The sequence below is a fragment of the Cryphonectria parasitica genome (genome assembly GCF_011745365.1).
Source record: "Cryphonectria parasitica EP155 unplaced genomic scaffold M406scaffold_1, whole genome shotgun sequence".
Lineage (NCBI taxonomy): Eukaryota > Fungi > Ascomycota > Sordariomycetes > Diaporthales > Cryphonectriaceae > Cryphonectria > Cryphonectria parasitica.
The window spans coordinates 6008143-6029182 of NW_024468909.1; the positions used below are offsets into that span (position 1 = coordinate 6008143).

The 21040-nt window shown below is 53.3% G+C and overlaps 5 protein-coding genes across 5 annotated transcripts; 4 read left to right on the plus strand and 1 right to left on the minus strand.

Moving 5' to 3' along the window:
* Nucleotides 1-4418: 4418 nt before the first annotated feature.
* M406DRAFT_97031 (uncharacterized protein) lies at nt 4419-6435 on the plus strand (the record flags this gene model as incomplete). The annotated part of the gene is made up of 4 exons (XM_040926352.1): nt 4419-4466; nt 4551-4792; nt 4863-5071; nt 5147-6435. 4 exons carry the CDS (start codon nt 4419-4421, stop codon nt 6433-6435), a joined length of 1788 nt encoding a protein of 595 aa, XP_040781990.1.
* A 206-nt stretch (nt 6436-6641) lies between these two features.
* Nucleotides 6642-7453, minus strand: M406DRAFT_101088 (uncharacterized protein). Its single transcript, XM_040914941.1, has one exon. The coding sequence runs from the start codon at nt 6905-6907 to the stop codon at nt 6689-6691; it is 219 nt and encodes a 72-aa protein (XP_040781991.1). The 5' UTR covers nt 6908-7453; the 3' UTR covers nt 6642-6688.
* A 2188-nt stretch (nt 7454-9641) lies between these two features.
* M406DRAFT_87833 (uncharacterized protein) lies at nt 9642-14309 on the plus strand (the record flags this gene model as incomplete). The annotated part of the gene is made up of 1 exon (XM_040926109.1): nt 9642-14309. Exon 1 carries the CDS (start codon nt 9756-9758, stop codon nt 14307-14309), a length of 4554 nt encoding a protein of 1517 aa, XP_040781992.1. The 5' UTR covers nt 9642-9755.
* A 2655-nt stretch (nt 14310-16964) lies between these two features.
* Nucleotides 16965-17728, plus strand: M406DRAFT_247798 (uncharacterized protein; the record flags this gene model as incomplete). Its single annotated transcript, XM_040916487.1, has 2 exons — nt 16965-17463; nt 17664-17728. Coding segments are annotated over 2 exons (564 nt in total), but the record flags the coding sequence as incomplete, so codon positions are not given.
* A 2433-nt stretch (nt 17729-20161) lies between these two features.
* M406DRAFT_244876 (Hly-III related protein) lies at nt 20162-20981 on the plus strand (the record flags this gene model as incomplete). Its single annotated transcript, XM_040916287.1, has 2 exons — nt 20162-20761; nt 20832-20981. Coding segments are annotated over 2 exons (750 nt in total), but the record flags the coding sequence as incomplete, so codon positions are not given.
* Between the last annotated feature and the right edge of the window lie 59 nt (nt 20982-21040).

Consider the following 21040-nt stretch of genomic DNA (forward strand, 5'->3'; position numbering starts at 1 on the left):
TGTAAAATGAACTCGACGGTTCAACTCTGATAAGCAACAGCAGAGTCAAGCTTCGTTGCGTCCTAATCGTCATGCTAGGTAATCCCTTGAGCCCATGGATTCCTTCAGGATGGCTGTTGCGACGGTATGCGGTTCCCCAAGCGACCTGAATAATGGGAAAGCTACCCGTACGGCCAAAGGGCGATGAGGGAGGGCAAGAAGAAAAAAGAAGAAAACAAGCGGATAGGATCCACTCCGGCTTCTCGAGTGACCACGAGAGAGGAACTAGGTTGCCCAATCTGTTGAGTCCCAGAATGTTTATGATCAAGTGGCACGCATTCAACTCGCACAGCAGATTGACGCTGGGGTCGTCATACAAAGAGAGTTGTTCCAATCTTGGTAGCCACCGAAGTCAGTCCGCTGTAGACCAGCGTACTATTATGTATGACATTTCCTTTCTGGCGCTGGACAAGCGAATGCCGCACTGGAAACCTGCTCATGCTGACCTGAAGTGTCTGACATCCCTTCCCGGCAGTCGAGGCTCGTCATGAGTTGAGCCGTTGTTGACAAGCTTGGAAACTAGTATTGTGAACCGTCAGACGAGACCGCGGCGCAAAGGCAAATTGTCAAAAGTGGCCGTTGACGAGGCATCTGTGCACAAGTCACACAACCATCGCAAGTCAGTGCAAGCACAACACAACGCTGCTGGGGTGGCATTGTTGTAACAGTGTCAGAGATGACGGTTCCTGAAGTATGCACTGTGACATGGGCCGCGTTCCTCCAGAAGCCACTTCCAAGAGGTCACCGTCTCCCCCCTTTTCGGTTCCCCCTTCATGGAGCTCCTAGTCCCACGCTTTGCGCAAGGCATCTGGGCCGGAGACAGGTACATCCTGCTGTACCACGGCATGTGGTACACACACATCTCATGTAGCGCAAGAAGAAAAGGTTTTTGCCGCTGGTTTCCTTCACAGACCTGAGGAGGGTAGAGGATGGCGTGAGGCCAGCCTGATTGTTGCAGCAGTCAATCAACTCTTGCCTTGATGGCGCGATTCTCGAAGGGTTTCCAAACTCTCCAGAGGGGCTCGGCGCCTCACCCAGCTTGTCAGTCGGTCTCATGACCCTTCAGCTTCTGCGGCCTCCTGCGGCGTAGCGGAGCCCAGGTGATGCGACTAGCGGGGAACGTTCGCGCGGGCGGTGACGCGCGTGTCTCGGTCCCTGGAAACTTGTAACCATCGTCGCGCCCGCAGGCGACAGGTGGAGAGACAATATCGCGCAGCGGCACAATCATGACGAGCCAGGCTATTGCTCTCTACCAACTGCCTGTGCCCTGGATCTCTCAATGCAGCTTGGTTTTGCCGTTGCCAGAAACGCAAGAGCAGTAGCCGATTGCCATGGTATGATGACGGCACGGTGCTTTGGATGCTTTGGTGATCGTCTAACACAGTGCTGGCGATTTAGTGTGGAGAGTGGACGGTGCAAAGAGTCGAGAGGGCAGACTGTAACCCCACACCATGTCGACCACCCCCCCCCCCCAATCTCTCCGTTCTAAAGCCAACAGTGATTCGTGTCTTCTGAAAGTGTGTTTATCCGTCCGTTACCCACAATAACCTTCGCATACTTGGCGGTTGCTCGTTGTTTCGTGCTTCAAACCACCCCTCGCGAGTAATGCGAAGCACAGCCTCAAGGATACCGACGTCGTCCAGCATGATTTTCACATTGAACGATGGGTCGGTGATTGATCATGGCGTCAAAGAGGGAGGACGTGGCACTTTGTACCGCGAGCTGTTCGTTTCCAGGGTAGGCAAAACTAAACTTTTTGGTACGTAGCAGGATCTGGCCGGAGCTGTTTGTACGGGGATAGCCACTGCTGGTCGTCACGACTCACGACCTGTCGAACAAAAGACAGCCCAGAACGAACGGGCTGAACCCAGCCGCACTGGCTGCGGGGACTAGTAGAGCTCCTGGGCGGGCGGACCAATGGGCTAGTGAGTTCAGCGAGGAACAGAAACGATCCTCCGTGGATCAGCGCAACAGGCCGCCTGCTTGCCCTGGACGGCGTAGCGTCTAGTGCGGGCGGCCAGTCTTTTTTAGGAAAAAACGGTCCCCTGACGCTAATGCAGGTACGGGGACTGTCTGCATGGAGACGTTGTAGTTGTAGTGGTGGTGAAGAAGGGAGAGGAAAGCTTTCATGGTGTGGTGGTCCTCCCGATCGGTGGTGTAGGCGTCCTGTTGGGCATGTTGAGAGGCGGCCGACAGCTGACTGTGCTCTCTGTACAGTGTGTAACCATGTGCTCCTTCGGTCCTCGAGAGATTCTGCACAGCAGCCACCGACCCGTGCGGTCACCCATCACTGATCGTCAGTCATGCCACGTTGGGAAAAGGCATCTCGCGCTGTGTGGGCGAGGATCATTCAGGAGTTCCGAGGATGCCGGTTATTTTTCAAGGTTCACGGTTACAAGGCAAGCTGCAGCCCATGATGGGCCAGACCAGACCAGCTTTGCATAAACTCTGCTGCAGTAGTGTTGGGGGCGTGTGTATCTGCTGGTGCCTGGCTAGCCACAGCTTGTCCTCGGTGTTGGTGGGGAGAGGAAGGGGGTAGGTCTGGGGACTTTTCATCTGATGTGGACAGATGGAGCCAAGCCTCGCACGTCTGCCCCCCCACAGAGCTCTACCCTCTCCTCTCCTCTCCTCTCCTCTCCTCTCTCCTCTCTCTCTCACCCTCTTTCTCGTGACTTCACCTGGTCAGCTTCGGCCTGCGAGGTTGGTTCATAGGCGGTCCCATTGTGGTGGAACTCCTGTGAGACCTAGGACCATACTAGTAAAGCATTGTAATGCAACTCCTGGATCCCGTGCCTTGGCCAGTGAATATGTACTCTATAGTACTATGTACAAGTCATAGTGCATAGTACGAGAGTGAGAGTGGGTACAGAAAAAGAGGCGAGCGGATTGGGATGTGGGATGTGGGATGTGGAGGGCAAGACGGTGGAAAGTTTCGGAGTGACTGTGACTCTAGATGGATGGAATATGAGAGAGGGAGGTGAGGAATCAGAAGAGACACAGAGGTGGGACAAAAATGTGTGAGAGAAAGAAAAATGAAGAAAAAAAGGACTGTGCTGACGCTGCTGCTGTAGGGGGGGCGAGGGGGTCAGGGCAGGAACAGGGGAGAGGATGGTGAGTCCAGGTACCCGTTCATGCCCCGTTTTGCGCCGTGGACCCAACCGCCCTTGCCCCTACCCTTGCCCTTGACCGTCCCTGTCGTGCCCTGTTCCTGTCCACACCAGACCCACCTCTTTCTGTGGCCCCCCTTCGAGGGCGCACGATGAGGCCAATCGCAGCTGTGAATGGCGACAAGGGGGCTAAACCCCACCTACTGGGGCTTCCTGGTCTATTCCCTTTTCTCTCCTCGGGCCAGTGTTCCTAGAGTCCCTTTCCCGAACGAACTCACCTTTTCCCCTGTCGTCTGCGCTTGCCTCTCCTCCTGCTCTACTGGTCTGTCCTTTTTTTTTTTTTTTTTTTTTTTTCTTCCCTCCCTCCTGCCCGCCCCCTTCCCTTCCCTTCCCCCTTTTTCCCTCTCTCTTTCTCTCCTGTCCATCGTGATCCTTCACCGTCAATCTACAACCACTCTGTCGCTGAATTCGACATTTTCTCTTCCCTCTCTTCCTCTCCTTTTTTTTCTTTCTCCTCCCCCGCTTCTTCTATGTTCTAACCACAGTCATTCCCTAAAAGCCCCATTTTGCTGTTCTCGGATCACCCCGTTCAATCCTTCCGGGCGTATCCATTTACATTCATTCGGTTGTCGCGAAGATCCCACATCGCCTTGGCTTGCTAGCAGTAGTACCCTGATCTCGCCACCTTTCTTCCTTGACTGGACTTGAACTTTCTTTTGGCGGCGACTTGTTAAGAGAGAACGATCCGTATCCGCCTCGCTTCAGCAAGCACGAGCCTCTTCCACAGCTCTAGCACCGGACATCGGCATCATATCGAACCACCCTGCCCGCCTTTTCAATCCAATCCACAGTTACTTACCCTCACCTTGCCTGTCTGCTCGTGTGCTGGCTTGTCTTCATTTTCACCTTGTCCAGTCTTGTCTCAGCAGCAATACATTGAGGACGACACTCCCTATCTTGGGCTTCAACTGCTTCACCACCACACTCATTCAAATACACACCCCAGTTACTGGCTCTCGAGCTACCACGATCGGACGACGATACCGACGATCCCACATCTTTTCAGACGAGCTAGTATACCCCCTTTCGGCGGTCTGCTCATCGAATCAAGCCGCAGTTTACACCATTGCGCGCATCCTAGAGGAGGAAGAACATAAACCCGATTTCGTTTGTACAGAAAAGAAAGAGAAAGAAAGGAACTATCACACTTGGCCTATTCGAATAAGCCTTGGCTGCCATTAATACACGAGCTTTCAGCATACGTAGCCCGAAATGGCCACAATGATGGAAGACCAGGGCATGACGTGCCCGACGAGCGCTGTCTCGATATCTCACTCTGACGATGCCAGCTCGCCCACCAACACAGGAACCCCCATATCGGGCGGCCACCCTGTTGGCATCCAGACTCCCTCATCTGCCACATCTGCTTCTCACAACCCAAACTCCGTCTCAAAACGGCCCCCAAGGAAGAGCACCTTGACCCAGCAGCAAAAGAACCAGAAGAGACAGCGCGCAACACAAGATCAGCTGACGACCCTGGAAATGGAGTTCAACAAGAACCCTACTCCTACGGCAAACGTGCGAGAGCGGATCGCGGACGAGATCAACATGACCGAGCGGTCGGTTCAGATCTGGTTCCAAAACAGGTATGTGTATCTGGACTTTTTTCCAACCCGTGACCCCCTTGCCCAGCAGAGGGCTGACAGCATTGTGCAGGCGTGCCAAGATCAAGGCGCTGGCGAAGAAGAGCTTGGAGACCGGCGAGGATTTCGATGCGATACCCGAGTCCATGCGGACCTACCTGGCTATGCAGGCCATGGAGTCTGGCAAGGGTCTTGGCGCCGGTTTCCTCGGCCGTGGCCTCATGCCTTACGGTCCTAGCAGCATCCCCTTCGGCGGAGAGCAGAACGGCCAGGGCAAAGTTTGTAAGTTGCGGAATCCCAGGTATCCCGTCCGAGTTTGCTGCCGCCGCCGATGGTTTCTGACTATAGAATCAACAGTAATCCATCACTTGACCTGCCGTTCTCTCAGCATTGGCAAGTGGACGCGTGTGGGCCAAAACACCATGGACCTGATCATTTTCTACTCGCCTGACAAATGTACCATGACCTACTACATCAACAACGAGCAGGCTGGCTACAAGATCGAGTACCCCTTCGCGTCCATCAAGTCAATCTTCCTCGAGAACAATGATGGCGACCCGAACAAGCTCGGTGGCATTGTCATCGAGCTGAACAGGCCCCCTAACTTCTTCATGGACTCGTCACCGCAGACCAACGGCTTCTTCCAATGTGGAGATTTCACCGAGGATCAGCAGGCGTCACAGTGCCTTGTCCACCATCTCGGCGGCAACCCTAAGGTCCTCAGCGGTCAGCTGGCCAAGCTTGTGTCGCTGGAGGCCTTTATGAACCGTCACTCGACTAACCCCTACGAGGCTATGCATGCGATCTCCATCTCGGCTCCTGTCTCGCCTACGAACCGGCCGTCCTCGCAGCCCAGCTTTGGTGCCCCTCATGTGGGCATGTACCAGGAGACACAGTGGGGTGCTCCTCCGTCGCTGCATCCTGGGATGCCTCGCGGCCACAAACGCCAGCGCAGCAGGTCGGTCCCCATGCCTGTTGACTTTGCCATGCTGCAGGCACCCATGCCGTCGTTCTTCATCCAGCACCCTGGTGAGAGCCAGCCGCAACCCCACAGCCCAAGCATCTTCGCTCCTGTTCCTCAGCAGCCGAGCGGCTTGGGACCCAACCTGCGTATTGACACACAAGCCGGGTTTGGGCTGGACATGCGCCAATACCCAATGTCGGCAACCACTGCGCCCTCTCCATCAGACTACTCAAGCCCCAACTACTTCACCCAGGGCCCCGATAGCACGCCGATGCCCGCCTCGAGTTACAACACCCCCTACAGCGGCGCTTTCTTGTCGCCGATGGTCCACCCGTCGCCTCTCGTGCCTCAGTCTGTGTCTCCGCTCTCGTTCACCAGCCACGGTCACGGAGACCCGGCCATCGTCGACCAGTCACCACCTCTGTCCATGGTTGGTCGGCCATCGTCGGCAGATCTGTACCCGGTCCACGAGTCTGCTGTTTCTGACGACGGGACGAGTCTGAACGAGATGTACTCGAAGCACACCATCAACCTTCCTATGCACCCGCCTCATTCACCGTTCGGCGAGACAACACAAGCGGACCTGGACATGAACCAGCTCGTGTCATTTGACCCGGCTGACTCTGCAAGCCTCTCACCGGAGGCTATGCCACATCATGGCATACCCGTCACGGAGTCATGATTGATGAATCTCGATCCAGGGCCCCATCCACTCAGGACACGGATCGAGGTCCAGGCTGCTTGAAAAACGTCGTATATACCCGGGCATTTGTGTTTTGACCGAGCGCAAAGGGGGAAGCAGGCGCCGTCTTAGGGAGTGGGATCGGCGTTTGGGGAAAGTTATACCAGGTGGTCATCTATGCTCGGATCTTTTTTTTATTTTTTATTATCTGCCCGCTGCGTCGCACGTCGATCATAGCAGTCCTTTTCCTTTTTCATCTGCACCAACCGATCGCATTTATTCGTTTCTGCGCTTCTATCCGTCGCTTGTGATCGTCATCAGCCACGATCAATACCTCTTGTTCGCTTTCAGATCTGCTGAGAATTGTGGTTCTGGCACAGCGAAGCGACGGTGCTCTCTTTTCTCCTCTTTGCGACTGCCATTTGCGTCTTGTGTGTCTTTCCGCATCGCATCGACCTTGGCTCATTATCATGAGTTACCTGGGCACCTAATAGCTATTGTCGTCGGGTACTACCAGTGTTGGATATCAGACGTCGCGACGCCTCGAAGAGGGAGGCTTGGAATCTCTGTTTGGCGCACATTCGGCAACGGGAGCTAGTTTATCTATTTGAAGGATCTTGAGGAAATGCCCAGGCGGCTAATACTTATTGCGGACGGACGAAAGGATACTACGACCAAAGTATCGTTTCCGAAGGATTTCTCCGCACTTCTCATCATACCTTCTTGTTCTTCTTCTCGGGAGCCGCCGAATAATCTCTGGGAGATGGGATTGGAGACCTTTTTTTTTTCTTCTTCGCCCCAAGTTTTCGATCATGTCGCTCATGCCTAGCCGCGTGTGCTGTCTCCTGGTTTCTCTCGAAAGAGAGGTAGCAAGAAACAAGGCGTGATCTCAAACTGCAGTATAGTTACTCTCAGGCAACAGGGTAGGGGCACATGGCCAAGGCGTTCTTGGCTGGAATGGAAACGTTATTTGGAAATCGTCTCCTTGAGCGCAAATTTACTACCTGAAATATCTTGCACGATGCTCTTTCGCAGTGACTGTCCTCCTGAGAACCTGTCATGAACGTTTTCGAAGACCTCGTATTATTCACAGCAACCTCACACCTACTGTCAGGGAAGGACGTGTAGCGCTGTCGTAGTCCAAGGTACTTGAGCCATGTAAGCCACATTTTCGTGTCAGCTAGTAATGCAGTACCATGGTAGTCAAAAATCGAATGCTTATGTGTGTTATAAAAAGCTGCACCAGGCCAAGGCTGTGTGAGAGTGTTGTGTTGGCTGGGACAAGGCGGAGCCTGAGACATTCCCTCAGCACAGGGATTACACTGTGATCCCTCCTTTTTGTTCTCCCCCTTCTTCTTCCTCATCCTTCTAGAAAGGCAACAAAAGAGAGGAAGAAAACCCAGCGCGCCAAGCCTCGTTCACCACATCCACCACCGCTGTGTCCTAAGACAAAAGGAGAAGAAGAAAAGGACGGGGTAGGGGGGTAAAGGAAATGGAAGGGCCCGGTTCATGCATGTTTGCGGGTTTCGCTTCTACTGTCAATGCACTTTGATCCGTTGGCTTCCAGAAGCCCAGAAACAACCACCTACCCGAGGGCTAAAAGTGTTTAGTTTCTGGGCGTGGAGGGAAGGTGGATACTTGGGGTGAGGAAGATAACAGAGAAGAAACGAAAGAAGAAAAAAGAAAGATGGGGTAAAAGTTGAGTAACTCTGAATAGTATAGGTCTGGTTTTGGTCTAGTTTTGCTGGAGAGGAAACCAGAGGACGTTGTGTGCCGAACGGATGTGCCATTCCCGTACCTGTTGCTTGACAGGGGAGGGGCAAAAATTAGGAAGCCAGGCGCGGAGGGCTGTGCCGCCGTTGCTTGCGTTGGACGATGAGGTCACCGGGTTGTGGATGAGTGGGCGGCCGCGGCGGCGGGACCTGAATGGGAGGGGCAACCACGCCAAGATACCCCGAACCAGGGCAGAAGCACCGAAAGGCAAAAGAAGACAGAGAAGAAGAAGAGACCATTTTTCAGTCACAACCACAAGAGTTTTCTTCATTCTTTCCTTGCGACTCCCTCAAGCGCTGTTGCAATCCTTCGTTACACTTGGCGTCCACGTCACCAGCCTGCCTCCCTCAGTCACTCACTCCCTTCCTCACTCAGCCACGCTTCTTTTTTTCTTCTTCTTTGGCTGGCGCCACATTGGCGTGTGATCTCGGATCCTTGTGATCCCTGCCGCCAACCACGGTCGTAGGGTTTAGGTCTCGATCGAGACCTTCTTACAGTACCTGGCCCAAGAGGTGGTGTTGCGTGTGAGCTTCTGGCCCCGCGCCACAGCTCATTTTCTTTGTCTGCTCTTGGGGCTGGATTTTATAGTCGTCCGCCATCTTCACCTATTCCTATACTTGTACAATTATCTTCAGTCGGACATCCCATCAATCCCCTCTTCTCATCTCGGGATTCCAAGACAACGTTCCCCGAGTCCCAACCAAAGGTGACAGGCACCTGGTCTCACTTACTTGTATCCCGACGTTGATCTTTAGGAGGACCGAGAGAGGGAAGGTTCCCTCGTCTCTCAATGAGTGCCTGCTCTGTCCACACCGGGTCGAGGAGAGAGGCTTGTTGGACGTCTGGTCAAATCTCGGTCAACTGCCCCCATCAGGCTGCCGTCCGCCATCAGCAGCAGCAGCATCATCATCATCATGATCATGACTGGGCACAACAGTCATGACAGGCACAGGACCAGCATCGACATCCTGCGCTCTGAGCTCGATAACCTCGAGGAGGCAGAGACGCTAGTACCTACCCGACCATCAGGTCCAAGCAGGCGGGCTGGCTCGTCCGCAGGCGAGGACGCTGGTGGTGCGGCGGGTGAGGGAACAGGAGCACAGCCACAGTCACGCAGAAGCAGCGCGGACACGAGGCGTAGCGAGAGCGGGGGCCATGTTGTGTTTTTGGACGAGGCACTGCACCCTCGCAGCAGCGAACGCCATCACCACCACCACCACCACCAACCACAGCTGCGGCTCGACACGGACCTCTATCCGATCGAAAGCAGGGTAGAAGACACTGAGGCCGCGAGAAGATGGCGCGAGAGCCGGGAACAGCATGCTGCCGGGTCAAGGAGAGGGCCTGGCCGGGGCGAGAGGCTCGAAGGTGGTGCTGAGGAGGAAGAGTCCCGGCTGAGCAGGGTCTCTTTTGCTGAACCGCCATCCGTGACCACGCGGCCACGCCACCGACGGCTGCAATTTGGTGATGTCGAGGACAGCATCAAGAGAGCGGCCGAGGCAAATGCGACCATCGCTGACGCCAAGGATTGGGTCGCTCGGCAGAAGATGAGGGCAAGACGGCTGAAACGGCATCGACCATCCCGTTATAGGAAGATGGCAGCCCAGTGGTACGAGGCATGGATCGTTGAGGGGCTCTTGCGCCAGAAACCCCTGCCGCCGAGTGCTGATGGTAGGCACATCCCGCTTGGCCCGGGCGTAGCACGACGAAAGGGCGGCCTCGTGGACGAACGACGGGGCAGGCCGTTTATATCCAACTTCATCAGGTCCAGCAGGTATACCGTCTGGTCCTTCCTGCCCAAGCAGTTGTTCTTTCAGTTCAGCAAACTCGCCAACGCATATTTCCTTACTATTGGCATTCTTCAGATGATACCCGGTCTCAGCACCACAGGCACGTATACCACGATTGGGCCCTTGCTGGCGTTTGTTGCTCTCAGCATGGCGAAGGAGGGGTGGGATGACTATAGGAGGTACAAGATGGACAAGCTCGAGAACAGGACAGAGGCTTGTGTGCTGGATCCGGACGGCAGCATCTCTAACGATGGCAGACGTCGCAGGGGGGTGCTCCGAGAGAAGTTTCGCAGGCAGAGAGGCGAGGCGGAGGAGATGCAGGATCTAAGCGAGGTGCTCGAACGAGAAGACGAGAATCCGCCATGGTCACAAGATGAGGACGTACACTGGTCCAAGATGCAGTGGCAGGACATCCGCGTGGGCGACATTATCAAGCTGCGCCGGGACGAACAACTGCCTGCAGACGTCATCCTCCTGCACGCCACAGGCCCAAATGGCGTTGCGTACATCGAGACAATGGCTCTCGACGGCGAGACGAACTTAAAGAGCAAGCAGTCCTGCCCCCTGTTTACGCAACACTGCGGAGCACTGTCTGCTCTCAAGGCCTGCGAGGCTGAGGTCGTCTCCGAAGATCCTAACCTGGACCTCTACAACTACGAGGGCAGAGCTGTTGTGAACGGAGAGGCAATGCCCCTGACGCTGAATCAAGTGGTGTACCGAGGATCGACCCTGCGGAACACAAACGAGGCTGTTGGTCTGGTGATTAACACCGGCGAGGAGTGCAAGATCCGGATGAACGCGAACAAGAACGTGCGCGCCAAGGCACCGGCCATGCAGGCCAAGGTTAACAAAATCATCATCCTGCTCGTCCAGTTCGTCGTCATCCTCGCCCTCGGCTGCTCCCTTGGCAATATCCTCTGGGTGCGTTCCACCGAGAAATCCGCCTGGTACCTGGACAACTACGTTCTGCCCTTCGGCAAAATCCTCGTTGCGTTTGTTATCGAGTTCAACACATTGATCCCCCTCTCTCTGTACGTCTCATTGGAGATTGTCAAGCTTGGACAGGTCATGCTGCTCAGGGACATCGACATGTATGACCCCGTATCGAATACACCCATGGTCGCCAACACCACCACAATTCTCGAGAACCTGGGTCAGGTCAGCTATGTCTTCTCTGATAAAACAGGCACGCTGACAGAAAACATCATGCGCTTCCGCAAGATGAGTGTGGCTGGCATGGCCTGGCTACATGACATGGATGTCCAACGCGAGGCTGAAGATGAGAGAGGGAGACAGATGTCAGGAGCTCATGCCCATCACGACAAAGGGAAGAAGACTGTTCGAGCCTCGAGCAGCACCATGAGGTCAGATTACATAGAAGATCACAGCACATACGGACGAGCATCCACCGCCAGTGCTCCTCGAAGATCTGGTTCGATCTGGACATCGACCGCACAGCCCAGCCACGCCCAGCCCCAGCTCAAGACCGACGATCTGATCGAGTACATCCGCAAGAAGCCCAACACTGCTTTCTCTAAGAAGGCCATCCGCTTCATCTTGTGCATTGCTCTGTGCCACACCTGCCTACCAGAGAAGAAAGCGGACGGCACAGTTGCATTTCAGGCGGCTTCTCCAGACGAGCTCGCTCTTGTCGAGGCTGCTAGAGACCTCGGCTTCCTTCTTGTCGACCGGCCTGCGCAAACGATCAAGCTACAGTTCCCAAATGAGCATGGCGTTGTGGGCGAGGAGACCTATGAGGTCCTCGATGTGATCGAGTTTAGCAGCAAGCGCAAAAGGATGTCCATCATCATCCGCATGCCAGACGGCCGCATCTGCGTGTTCAGCAAGGGAGCTGACAGTGTCGTCCTGCCCCGTCTCAAACAGAGCAAGCTGGCTATGGAGACGGCGTCGGCTGTGGACCGGAAAGCAAGCATCCGGAAGAGCATGGAGCAGGAGAAGGCGCTGCGCAAGCTCAGCGTACAGAGTCCGAGGAACAGCACGTCGCTTGCTCGAGCCACCAGCAACTTCAGTCACAGAACTGGCCTTTTCGGCAGAAAGAGCACCGGGAAGCGGTCTACGAGCATACGGCGCCCGAGCTTCGTCACTGAGGGAATTGCTTCTCCCATCACGACCCGGGAGGGTGAAACCACTGCTGGAGCAAGACACGATGACGTACTTCTGTCTCCACGGACATCTGTGTCTCGTGGTCGATCTATGGAGCTGCTTGCTTCTCCAGACGGTTTGCATGACGATCCCTATCAAGGCATGGTGGATGAGTCCATTGCGGTGAGCGACAGCGCAGTCTTTGAGCGCTGCTTCCAGCACATAGACGACTTTGCCTCTGAGGGTCTACGTACACTGCTTTTCGCTTACCGCTATGTGGAGGAAGATGACTATAAGCAGTGGAAGGCAGAGTACCACGCGGCCACCACAAGTCTCGTCAACCGCCAAGAGCGCATCGAAGCCGCAGCCGAACTGATTGAGCAGAATTTCGACCTGGCCGGCGCCACTGCCATCGAAGACAAGCTGCAGCACGGTGTGCCTGAGACCATCGACATGCTGCGTCGTGCAGAAATCAAGGTCTGGATGCTGACGGGCGACAAGCGGGAGACGGCTGTCAATATCGCACACTCAGCGAGGATCTGCAAGCCCGTATCGGAGATCTATATACTGGATGCCACCCAAGGCTCGCTGCAGGACAAGATTGCCGCTACATTGGTCGACGTCGGTCGAGGCATGGTGCCACACTCTGTGGTTGTGATTGATGGACACACGCTTGGTGTGGTGGAGGGTGACGAGGCTCTCAAGGTTTTGTTCTTTGACCTCGTCGCACGAGTGGACTCGGTTATTTGCTGCCGTGCCTCGCCAGCACAAAAGGCTACTCTTGTCCAGTGCATCCGCCACTGTGTCCCGTCCTCGTTGACATTGGCTATCGGCGACGGTGCCAACGACATTGCGATGATCCAGGCTTCCCACGTCGGCATCGGCATCTCGGGCCGCGAGGGCCTGCAGGCGGCCAGGATCTCAGATTACAGCATCGCACAGTTCAGGTTCCTACAGAAGCTTCTCTTCGTGCACGGGCGGTGGAACTATATCCGCACGGGCAAGTATATCCTCGCCACCTTCTGGAAGGAGATGATGTTTTATTTGGTCCAGGCCATGTACCAGAGGTACAACGGCTACACTGGGACCTCCTTCTACGAGTCCACAAGCCTGGCGGTGTTCAACACCCTCTTCACCTCGCTGGCCGTCATCCTCCTTGGTATGTTTGAGCAGGACCTGCGAGCCGAGACCCTCCTGGCCATGCCGGAGCTGTACACGTACGGGCAGAAGAACAAGGCCTTCAACTTCCGCAAGTACATCGGCTGGACCATCATGGGCGTGCTCGAGGCCGTCTTCATCTTCTTCGGCACATGGGGCATCTTTATGCACATCACCTTCGACCGCGACAACGGCCTGTTTGCCATGGGCGACCTCGCCTTCACGGCGGGCGTCGTCTTCATCAATACCAAGCTGCTCGTCCTCGAGCTGCACAACAAGACTGTCGTCACCTTCATCGGCTTCTTCATCTCGGTCACTGGTTGGTTCTTGTGGAATTTGTTCCTGTCGGCCATCTATAAGAAGGAGTCTGGGCCGTATACAGTCCGGGATGGCTTCATGGACAACTTCGGAAAGACGCCTACGTGGTGGCTCACGCTCGTGATGGTATTGGCCATGCTCGTCGTGTTTGAACTTGCCGTTACTGCCCTGCGCAGGATCTACTGGCCCCAGGACCAGGATCTTGTGCAGGAGCTGGAGAAATTCGGCGATGCGGTGGGCAGCACATCAGATCGTGCTTCTGCTGCCGAGCTGGGCGAAGCAGCGCAGGAGGAGGTGGAAGAGGAGGAGGATGGCCAGCAGACGGGCCACAACAACAAGATCCCGCCGCGGCCATCCACCTGGAGCAAGGGCATGTCATGGCATTGGCGCGGCCACAACAGGCGACAGAGCAAGACAGTCAGCGGTGACGTCTACGTCGCGCCACCCCTTGTCGCGCCACCTGATGAGACGAGCGGCAGCGAGCTCAACGCGATGGTGGACGATACTAGATCTGAGGGGATGTCGAAAGGCGAGAAACTGGGGACACGGGGTACCAGCACGAGCGTGAGCGAGGTTCAGCCTGAGGCAGTGGGTGGTGGAAGTAGTCGCGGAGGACGCTGGGCTGGGGAAATCTTGATGTCTGGCGCGCAAGGAGGGTTTGTGCAAAGTCCTGTTGAGTTGGATAGTAGCAGTCCTCAGAGCATTAGTCATGATGATTTGCATGAGAGGTAGGATACACTGTTTTTCTTTGCGTTGAGAAAAGAAAAAGCAGAAGAAAAGGGATTTGGCTTGGGTATGAGAAACTGGCCAAGCATCTGGTACAAGGTCAGGGAATGTCATTACGAAGGCGCTGGTGGTGTGCTTTCTTCTTTGGATATCAAATCTATTTGGCTACTTAGCTGATGATCCGAACAAACATGTGTTCCTTGATAAACCGAGCGAACAGTTTGCAATTCTTGTTGCCGACGTTACTCAGACCCGGGTAGTACCTGCTACTCGACTGTCTTGTCGAGTCACTTTCTGTTCCTTCACACCGGGAAGAAAGGGAAAGAGGACCTTTGTTCTACCACTCGAGTGGAGTTGATTGTGTGATGCATGGCTATCACCATGGAGAACCGACTCTCGGGAATCACGGTGTGTATCTGGTGAAAGGAGAGAAGAGGAGGGTGGGGGTTTGCCAGACCTCTTTTACGGCCTGGAAGTGTATATATACCATGCCCTTGTTTGTCTTTTATCTTACAAGAAGTAAAAATACACTATCCACCAATACTCAGCATTGTAACAGGAACAGCAACACAGATAATAGAAAGCCTATTGTGAGCATCGAGCAGACCAACTACTGGCGTGTATTGTCTATCAGAGAAGTATGTCTGTCCCTTTCTCTTCCCCATGGCAGACTGCTTACATGATGTTCTATGTCTAACAAGCATTCGACAGCAATTCAGCCAACACTTACTGAAGGGTGTAAAGAGACCCAACCCTCCTCCCCCCTCAAGCTAGACGTCAGCATATAAGAAGACGACCAACGAAACCACCAAGCCCAAGCCTGACCCTACGGAGCAGCCCCCAACCCCAACATAGAGATAACTACAGTCCACTATTCCCACCATCCCCTTCCAATCCTCCAACCATGTCCAACCACTCCTCGGACACAGTCCGCCAAGGAGATGGAGGCAAGGCGGCCTCGACCTCGTCCGCAGCAACGCACGTGGAGGACCCGTACGACGCGTGCTGGCAGTGCGGGCAGAGCCTGCAGAGGCCCGGCGTCCTGCGGTGGAGCGAGTACGTGCGGTGTGCCAACGGGTGCGAGGAGGGCTGGCACTTTTGCATGACGTGCGAGGGCAGCCGTAGGGACCAGACGGGGCGCCGGGAGTGTTTTGTGTGTGGCGGGACGGGCCAGCAGCGGTGTGCGAGCTGTCTGGGGTCGTTGGTCCCGGGGATGGTGCGGCATCCTTTGGAGTTTTGTGAGAATGACGATCATGCGCCTTGATTTGAAAGGGAGGACTCTGTCTGGGTTGTTTTGGAAGTAGATGGGTTGTGTCTTTTTGCCTTTCTTTCTCTTTTTTTAGGGGGGAGAAGGCCCCCCCGGGGAGGGGGCATTGCTTTTCTTTTCTGGTTTGAGCTCAGGAGCAGATGTTTGGTCGGACTCTGCATTTATTATCCGCAACTCAAAAAGATTACTGCTTCATCTAGTTTGTGGCCCAACAACACTCCGATCAGCTCTAGACTGCCAATGTTGGCAATGTGCTTTCCTTCCCTCTGAGGTTTTTCTTACTCTGATCACGAACAAAAAGTGACTGCACAAACTCAGCCATATATCCTGGCCTGATGATCCAGAACTAGTCACAGAACCAAGTACTGCAGCTTTCAGGACAATTCAAGTCTACATCATGAATGAAATAAGACATAGCTATAGCAATTCCGCTTATAGTTCCAACAAGGTAACCTCAACCAAAGTCTGCATAGATTCCACGAAGGGCTAGCTGTAATGAGCACTGCAGTAATCCGAAGATACTTGAGTATATGAGGGGTTTATGCTAATAAGAGCAATGCTATATATGAGCCTTGAATAGGAAACAAGTCTGAATGCAAGTATTTACTGCTTTTAGAGCTATCATAGTATACATAATCTGATACTTAGATTAATAACTGAAGAGCTATATATAATAATCTATCTACTGATAATAAGCATGAGATTATATATTCAGTTCTTTATTGTAAATTATTTAAATTGCTAGTAAGCTTAGCGATTCATATGTTATAACCTGTCCAACATGCAGGTCACGAAGCAGGCCATACGAACAAGTGAGCCCAGGATGCCAGTTTTCAGGTGCAATACCTGAACTACAGAAAGAATTACATAACCCAGGGTTAGAGCTGTAATGGAGGGAGGATCTATGGATCTGCGTCCAGATCCTCAGAGCCAGGACCGAAGAGCTGGATATATAACCTCGCATTCAATACCAATAGATAGATCATTGTACATAGCTCTTCAGTTGTCAATCTAAGTATCAGATTATACATATATTCTGGTAGCCCTAAATGCAGTGAACACTTGCATTCAGATTTCAGTCACGTTCCGGTATTCAAGGCCTGTACTTGGCAGTGCTCTTGTTAGCATAAACCCTTTGTATACTTAGATGTCTTCGGATTACTGCAGTGCTCATTATAATATGATAGATCACATAACTAGCGCTTCGACAGGAGGTGTGGCCACGGTAGCCTAAATGGGGTGCTATGTAATAGCATGGTAAGGTACCAAAGTGATGTGCTTACTTATATAATGACTGAAGACCCCTCACTTCTCTTCATAAGGCTCTGAGCACACCAGAGACCTGAGTTCAATCCCTCAAATATTCTCTAAACTTGTAGTTATCATTTGGCATCATGGCTGAGTCTTTGCTATACAAGCCGCTCCCTCACAGCCCAAATTCACGATTCATTCGTGTTCTGGATGTTCAAGCAGCGCTGCATCTCGAGGGGTTTGATGAGCCTATTCGAAGTAAGCTCCGAATCATCAATATCGACGCATCGCCCTCACCACGTTTCTCCGCGATCTCATATGTATGGGGGGAAGACAAGGGGGAACCACTCACGATCTTCTGTGGAGAGCATCTTGTATCGACGCTGCCCAACCTGCACTCTGCCTTGAAATTTTTACGAAAAAAGCTGGGCAGCTTTACTCTCTGGGTAGATGCAATATGCATCGACCAAGCAGATATAAAGGACAAAGAGAAGCAGATCCCTATGATGGGAGACATATACATGAAAGCTGAATTTGTGTATGTTTGGTTAGGAGAGGGTAGCGCGAAAACCCAACGAGCACTGGCCTACTTGGGTCAACCGCCATTTATGAGCTATTTTCTGCCAGGGGGCCTAACAGAAGGTGTCGAGCCCAGGCCACGGTCTTGGCTGGCCCTTTGGGCTTACTTGAGCAGTAGGGATCGCTTCTTTCCCTCCACAGGTCATCGTAAGTACTTCATGACTGTCCTTTCTCCGCGGCATGGTGCTTAGCGCAATAAGGACGGAAGTTTCATCTTGTTGATTCGAAGAAAGCCACATTGGAGGACATAAACTCTGTCTTAGATGTGGAGTGGATTCGGCGCATCTGGACCTATCAGGAGATCATACTGGCGACAAACCCCGTCATTGTCTGCGGTGACAACCACACGCCCTGGCTTTGTTTCGCTTTCAGTATCATGTTTTTGGCATCCAGCGGCATCAACCTCCGAACCGGGAAGCCCCAAATACCATGCCTGAATTCCTGGGCTAAGATAGTCCTAAGCCAAGACTTCATGTTGAATATACCCGGAAAATATCATGCACCAAATGGCTACACCTCAACGATGGCTATGGAGGAGGGTTCCACGCCTAGCCCCAGCCGAGAATTGCCGCCTAGTATCTCGGTCGCGAACGAGTCGAGCCTTACCTTGCTACAGAAATATCTCAGGTTCACAAAATCCATTATGGACAATGCCGGCCTTATCTGCATTCCTTTTAATATTCTATCAGCACTCCTACTCATTTCATTATGCGGCTGGATTCCAGTAGGAATATTTGCTCTGTTTTATCATCTTGACCCTACCTCTTACCCTGCTAATCCCATCGGCAACAACTGGCGGTTGCTGTGGGCTTTCGTGGCCTGGGTAGCATTGGCTATAATCGGGCTTGCTGCTCTGCTGTTTCTACACTCTGTCACCGGCAAGACTCCTCTGATCGAGGAAGCATTCTCTATGGTCAAGGTGGACTTGATAGATGGCCTATGCACTCGGCAGGCCAAACACGACCATGACAAAGCCTTCGCCATGCGGCAGATCCTGATAAAGCTAGCGAGCTTCAAGATCTCAACTCCAGATTACTCGCGCACCATCACGGACACTTATAGAGATTTGAATCTTAATCTCTTCAGAACACTGGGCTGCAGCCAATTTTTGCTGCCCGCGGCTATGAACCCCCTAGAGGGATGCCCGAGCTGGATGCCGGACTGGTCAAAGCAAGTTGACGCGTTCTGGTGGTCTCAAGCATCCCACCAGCTCTTTGACCACACACAAGGCTATAAGCAGACAGATACAGCAGCTTTGCTTTCCGATGGCAGATTATGTCTATCAGCCTATCGCTACGGTCAAGTCCTAATCTGCTGCAAGTTTCTATCGACTTCGGATACTATTCAAGAAGACGACTACCATCTGCATTTGCAGAACCTCGAAGGAATTCTTGAATTATTGAGGTTGAATGCTAATTTGAGCGAGAGATATCACGAATGGGTCACTCGGATAGCAACGTTATGCTTAATTAACGGAACAGACGCTGATGGGAACATGGTTCAACGTTGGTTGAACTTTCTCTATAAGAAGCGGAATGAAAGCACAGGAGAAGTTCTTCGACTAGTTCTTCGGGATCCTCGCATAGCTAAGACGCAGCTCTCTGTATGCAACTCTTTCGCCCGTTCCAACCGACAGCTCATTAGCTACTGTTCAGATGTTCTTACCTGCAGGGTCGCTGCTCGCAAACATAGTACTAAGGAAGTATCATACCAGAACTGGTTCTTTGGAATTTGCTCACAGAAGGTACAAAAGGGTGATGGGGTTGTGGTAATATTTGGAACACCTCTCCCTTTCATTATTCGGGACAACTTCTTAGTCAGCCCAGCGGTCTTAAGGGGTAGCATGAAACTGTACAGCTGGCGGGGCCAGTATAGAAAAGATTCTGCTTCAGTAGTGCGTATTGTCTTAAAGTAGCTTTATGATAGTCAATTCACTTCGATATGTTGTATCTTGTATGTTAGCGTTCATTGTTCTTAACCTACCTTATGAGCTTGATCAGCATACAAAAATCATAGCGTTCTGTACCAGTCGAGAGATTTACTCAGCTAAATTACTTAAGGTACTGGCTTTGCTTTTCTATTGTAGCAGTATAAATCACTATATAAAGAAATGTTGGGAAAATGCTATGCGGGAAACTTACTGTTTTGTTAAGCTTAATAATTAACATCAGTCACCCAAATGGGTTCCCAAAGCTTCCTTAGAAGGCCCAAGCAGCGCAGCAATTTTAAGCCTTGAATGCGGAGGCATGAGTCGAAACAGTTTCAGGGTCCCTGAGGCGCAACGCAACCATGGGACCCCTCTCGCACGACACGTCCGTGCTGCCAGAATTGTCCCTCAAGGCTGCTCCAACGCGCACAGTCACGTTTGTCCTGAGCATGCATTTTGCATGAGCCTGCATTTTCTCGATAGGCCGGCCCCCTCGTCTTGTGACCAGCAGCTATGGCGTCCATCATTGTCGCCGGCTCCAAGAAATCGATCAAGAGACGGCCGGGCCTGAGTAGTCTGCGGCCCGAGCCGCGGGTACTCAAGCCGCACGCCGAGACAGAGGCTGCGACCCTAGCGGACGCCGTTGAAGACTTGTTATTGGAATGGACCGAGATAGGCAAGCAGCTCCTGGTGTCTGATTCTGAACCATCTTTTGAAGAGGGCCTGGGTGGGATTTGCTGACATGTTCAGATCCTTACAGAAGAGTGGCAGCAGCATGGTAGCGAGCACATCCAGACGGGCTACAGGAGGGCCTCGGCCTCGGTGAAGGAGTGCGTCTCGTCCTGGCTGTACGTCCACAACGAGACGGTCAACATCTACTCGCATGTCATCGGCGCGCTGGTCTTCCTGGTGCTGCCAAGCTACGTGTTTGCCGTCTCAATCCCAGGGCGGTACCCTGTCGCGACCGTGGCAGACGTGCTCGTCTGCAGTACGTATTTTCTAGGCGTGGCAGTCTGCTTCGTCCTGTCTACTGTGTTCCACACGCTCATGGCGCACAGCCCGGCACTCTACGCGCTGGGGATGAAGATTGACATCCAGGGTGTGCTGGTGCTGATGTGGAGCGCCACTGTTCCGCTGGTGTATTACACATTCCAGTGTGAGGAGGGCGTAGTGCGTGCGGCGTACGGGATCGTGTTCACCGCGCTTGCTGGGGCCTGCTCTGCGGTCACGTTCTTGAAGCAGTTCAGCGGGCCTCACCTGGGACCGTACAGGGCCGCCCTCTTCGGTGCCTTTGGGGCAGGCAGTTTTGCGGCGCCGATCACACACGGGCTGCTGAAGCATGGGCTCGAGGAGATGTACAGACGCGTCGGGCTCGGCTGGATATTGGTGACTGTGGTGTGTAACGGGATCGGGATTGGTGTTTATGGGTTGAAGGTGAGCTCGAAGCCTATTGATGAAGTTTGTTACCCGCCATCTGCTGCAGTGCTGACTCCTGAGGTTACAGTTTCCAGAGCGATGGTACCCGCGACGCTTCGACCTGTTTGGTGCCAGCCACCAGTTAATGCATGTCTTTGTCGTCGCGGCAGCCCTTGCCTACGCATGTGCTGTGGTGCAAGCATTCGACTACCGACACGGCCAGGGAGTGGTCTGCTGAGGATACGTCTTTGCCTGGCTGGTACAATCTGCTTTGGGATGGCATTCTCATTTCTTCAG